The sequence below is a fragment of the Apteryx rowi genome, unplaced genomic scaffold (assembly GCF_003343035.1).
Source record: "Apteryx rowi isolate R43461 unplaced genomic scaffold, aptRow1 scaffold_83, whole genome shotgun sequence".
Lineage (NCBI taxonomy): Eukaryota > Metazoa > Chordata > Aves > Apterygiformes > Apterygidae > Apteryx > Apteryx rowi.
The window spans coordinates 211,652-216,008 of record NW_020451127.1 but is presented as its reverse complement, the minus strand read 5'-3'; the positions used below and the strand labels follow the sequence as shown (position 1 = coordinate 216,008).

At 72.4% G+C, this 4,357-nt stretch overlaps 2 protein-coding genes across 3 annotated transcripts in view; one reads left to right on the top strand and one right to left on the bottom strand.

Moving 5' to 3' along the window:
- Positions 1 to 4,357, bottom strand: part of LOC112977391 — a 41,599-nt gene that overhangs the window by 23,885 nt on the left and 13,357 nt on the right. Inside the window, exons 7-8 of the mRNA XM_026089715.1 lie at positions 1,394 to 2,388; positions 1,159 to 1,248 (exon numbers count right to left, since the gene is read on the bottom strand). Of these exons, the coding sequence (XP_025945500.1) occupies positions 1,159 to 1,248; positions 1,394 to 2,388 (1,085 nt within the window). The remainder of the gene's footprint in view (positions 1 to 1,158; positions 1,249 to 1,393; positions 2,389 to 4,357) is intronic.
- LOC112977408 (tigger transposable element-derived protein 3-like) lies at positions 50 to 3,158 on the top strand. Of its 2 annotated transcripts, XM_026089747.1 has the most exons (3): positions 50 to 270; positions 372 to 485; positions 666 to 3,158. In XM_026089747.1, the coding sequence occupies exons 1-3, from the start codon at positions 93 to 95 to the stop codon at positions 2,627 to 2,629; spliced, it is 2,256 nt and encodes a 751-aa protein (XP_025945532.1). In that variant the 5' UTR covers positions 50 to 92; the 3' UTR covers positions 2,630 to 3,158. The 2 variants fall into 2 exon arrangements, with proteins under 2 accessions (XP_025945532.1, XP_025945531.1); XM_026089746.1 differs by having other exon boundaries at positions 372 to 3,158.

The window sequence follows — 4,357 nt, the reverse complement described above, 5'->3', positions numbered from 1 at the left end:
GGCGGCGCCGCGGTGGGGAGCAGCCCAGGTAGGGCCCCGCCACCGGGGGTGTCCCCGTCCCCCCCACCCCGGTGCCTGTGCGGGGTCTCCCCATGTGGGGTGTCCCTGTCCCCCCCGCCGGAGCTCGTCACCACCGGCCGCCCCTGCGGCGCATCCTTCCCCGCCGCTCTCTCCGCTCCGCAGGTGCCGCCACGCGCAGCCCCAGGCGAGCGGCGTCGCCGGAGCCCCGCGGAGCCATGAAGGAGGACTACGAGCGCCTCGTCTCCCTGGGTAAGGCCCGGCCGGGGGGCGCCGCTTGGGGAGGGGGGCGCGCGGGGTCCCGGCCTCCCCCAAATCACGGCTGCGGCCACCGTCCCGCTCTCCGCCGGCAGGTTACGGCGTCGCCAAGCCGGATATCTTGGCCGAGGTGGAGCGAGGGGAAGAGGCGCGCTGCCGGGAGCCGCGGAGCCCCGAGGAGCGAGCGGTGCCCGCCGGCCCTTCCCAAGGTGAGCGCGGCGTCTCGCCGGGAGCGCCGGTGGCTCGAGGGCCCTGCTGGCTGCTGAGCACGGGCAAACTCGTCGTCCGGGCCAAACCCGCCGACCCGGGCACAGTTTTTGGGGCTTGGCCCCGTGGGATTTCTCGCGGACGCGCGGAGTATTCGCTCCTGCGCGTGCTTCTTCCCGCAGGCGACTGGCCAGCGAAGAAGGTGAAGAGTGAGGAGGGGGTGTCGGAGCCTGGTGGATGCCCGGATCCTGGCACCCCACCACTGCCGCCACCGCGCCGCGCCACCCGGAGCGACCTCCCCGGCCCGCCTCTGGAGCAGAGCTGCGGCTACCGGAGCATCCCTGAGCCAGAGCCGGGCGCTGCCGGCGACGGGGGATTTGGCCCCCAGCCGGATCCCTTCGAGAGCCGCCGCTCCCGGCCCGGGGAGCCGCTGCACGAATGCGCCGAGTGCGGGAGAGGCTTCGGCCAGAAGCCGGACCTGGTGCGGCACCGGCTGGYGCGCGCCGGGGAGTGCTCCTACATCTGCAGCAACTGCGGCAGGGCCTTCGCGGAGCACCGGGCCGCGCCGCCCGCCGGCAGCCCCTACCGGCGCCTCGCCGCCTGCTCCAGCAGCTCCCTGGGCGCTCCGGCGGAGGCGGGGGCGCCCCGCAAGGAGCGCAAGGAGCTGTCCCTCACCGAGAAGGTGCGCGTGCTGGAGATGCTGGACGGTCCCAAGGTGTCGCAGAGCGAGCTGGCCAAGAGGTTCGGGGTGTCGCAGCCGCAGATCTGCCGCATCATCAAGAACAAGGAGCGCATCCTGAGCGAGTGGCACCAGAACAGCAACCCCGAGCGGAAGCGCAAGCGGGAGGGGAAGGACATGGCCGTGGAGGCCGCCCTGCTGCGGTGGGTGGAGAGCGCCCGCGCGGCTGACCTCCCTGTCAACGGGCCGCTCCTGCAAGTCAAGGCCAAAAACCTYGCCGAGGCCCTGGGCAAGCCCGATTTCGAGCCCAGCAGCAGCTGGCTGGCCCGCTTCAAAGTGCGCCACAACATCACCTTCAAGAAGCCGCCCCGGGATAAGAAGGACGCGGAGCAGCCTACGGCAGAGCACTGGGCCAGCACGGTGCTGCCCGACCTGCTCCGCAGCTACACGCCCTCCGAGATCTACAACTGCGGGGAGACAGGCGTCCTCTTCCGGGCCATCCCACCCGGAGCGCTCCCTGCCAAGCAGGCGGCCCGCGGTGAGGGAGCCGGCCCCAGCGACCGGCTCACGCTCCTGCTCTGCACCAACGCCGATGGCTCCGAGAAGGCAGCGCTGCTGGCGGTGGGGCAGAGCCCCGGGCCCTGCTGCCTGCGCGGCGTTAACCTGGAGCAGATGCCCTGGACCTACCGCGCCAGCAGCCTGGCTCGCATGACGGCGCCTCTCTTTGCCGAGTGGCTGCGGGAGTTCAACGAGGAGATGCAGCGGAAAGGCAAGAGCGTCGTGCTCTTCCTCGACAAGCACGAGGCTCACCCCTACCTCGAGCTCTCCAACGTCCGGATGGTCTTCGTGCCCCCGGCCACGACGCTGGTCCAGCCCCTGGACCGTGGCATCATCCGGGACCTCAAGGGCCACTACCGGCGGCGGATGCTGACGCGGCTGCCCTTGCGTGCTGGCAGTCCGGCAGAGCGCGGCGCGGAGCGGCCGACGCTCCTGGACGCCCTGCACATGCTGGTCCAGGCCTGGGGCGACGTGCACCCGGCGGTCATAACGAGCTGCTTCCGGGCTGCCGGCTTCGGCCCCGATCCCAGCCTGGATGCCCCCGGCCTCCCTGCRGTCCAGGCGCCCGGCTGGCTCAGCCAGGAGCAGTTTGAGCGCTTTGCGCTGATGGACGAGGGCCTGGACTGCTTCGGGGAGCCAGCAGAYGCGGAGATGACCGAGGTGGCCGACTGGGAGGGGGGCATGGCCAGTTCAGCCGAGGGCGAGGACGCAGAGGAGCCTGGTGCGGCGCGGCCCTGCCCCTCGGAGCCGGAGGTCCGGGAGAGCCTGGCCACGCTGCGGCGGTACCTGGAGTGCTGTGCCACCTCTCCGGATCTCTTCCAGGCCTTCTACAAGCTGGAGGACACGGTGCACATGGTGGCGGCAGGCAACGGGCCGGCCCTGCTCGGGAACGCCTGTCCCAAGCAGTGAGCGGAGCGGCCGGCACACGCACTCGGACACGCTCGCGCCCAGTGGCGCCGCACTGGCGACGATGCCGCCGGCCCTGCTGGGACACGGGGCGGTTTGCTGCCACCGTGTTTGTCACGGCCCCGGAGAGCGTGACCGGGACGCTGGTCCGGTCCGCGCCGCTCGCAGTGGGGTCGGTGCCGGGGCTGAGCTCCCGCCCCGCTTGTTTCCAGACCCACGTTGCTGCATCGGACTGCCGGATCGCCCGGCACGAGCCCAAGCGTCCCAAGGAGCCGACCGGGGCCAGGAGCCCACCTGGCACGACGTCTCCTCAGCCGGCCTCCCCTTCCCAGCCGGGCTGGAAACGCCGCGGCCGAGCGCCGGGGCAGCCCCGGGACAGATGCTCCTTTCCGCGGGGCGCCGTCGGGCTCCGAACCGTGCGCGGGGGGCTGGCGCGTGGCCCCTCTTCCTCGCGGCGGTGCCAGGGCGAGCGGGCAGGCCGGCCGGGGGCCGCTCGTGCCGCGGGGAGCCCGGGCGTTCGCAGCAGGCGCAATAAAAGCAGCAAGGCGGCAACCGCGGAGCGGACGATGTCTGTCGTATTTTCACAGAAGTGAAACCCTGGCAGGTAGCAGCAYGGAGCCGCCGCGTTGCCCAGCCTTCCCTCGCATGCCGGCTCCGGGCAGCCGGAGATGCTTTGGAGTGGGAAGGATGGGGTGGTGGGTTGGGGGAGGCCGTGCCACCGGGGTCACCCCAAGCCTCCGCTTCGGCTCTGCTGCGGGCTGGAGGCCGGGGGACGGCAGGGCACCCGCGGCGGCTCCTCGTCCCCCTGCCTGGCAGCTCTGGGATGCCAGCGGGGAAATCGTGGATCACCAGGAACCTTGGGATCCGGCCGAGGGGCTGCAGGCGAGGGGCTGCCGGAGATGGGGAAACACTGCAGAGGGGCAGGAGCTGCCGCCCTTCCTGCCCCCCCGGTGTGGGGTGTGCGACACCCCGGACCCTCCCCACACCCTGTCCTGGGACACGCTACTCCCAGGGGTGCAAGCGGCACCCATTGGGGTGCAAGGGGCAGGGTGCACTTGGGGGGGCCCATCGGGGTGCAGGGTGCAGCGGGTGCAAGGGGCACCCATGGGGGGCAGGATGTTTTGGAGAATGCCTGTCGGGGTGCACAGGACACAGGGGCGCGTGGGGCAGGGGGGCTGGGGGGTGCCCATGGGGATGCCCGTGACGCAGGGTGCAAGGGGCACCGCCGGGGGTGCACGGGGCAGGATGCATGGGGGTGCATGGGGCTGGGGATGCCACGGGGGGGGTAGGTACGAGGGGAGCAGGGTGCAAGGGGCACCCGCGAGGATGGACGGGGCAGGGTGCCGATCGGGATGCACAGAGCACCCCCGAGGGAGCATAGGGACGGGCGCACTGGGGCGTGCAAGGCGAATGGGGTGCCGGGGGGTACAAGGAGCGCAGGGTGCAAGGGGCACCCCCGGGGGTGCACAGAGCAGAGTGCAAGGAGGGTGCAAGGGGCAGGAGGTGCCGGGGGGTACGAGGAGCACAGGGTGCATGGGACCCCCCCCCCGGGGGTGCACGGAGCAGGGTGCAAGGGGGAGGTGCAAGGGGCTGGGGATGCAAGGGACCCCCCGGGGGTGCACGGGGCAGGGTGCAAGTCGGGGTGCAAGGGGCAGCGGGTGCAAGGGACCCCCCGGGGACGCACGGGACAGGGGGAGCAGGGTGCAAGGGACCCCCCCGGGGGTGCAGGGG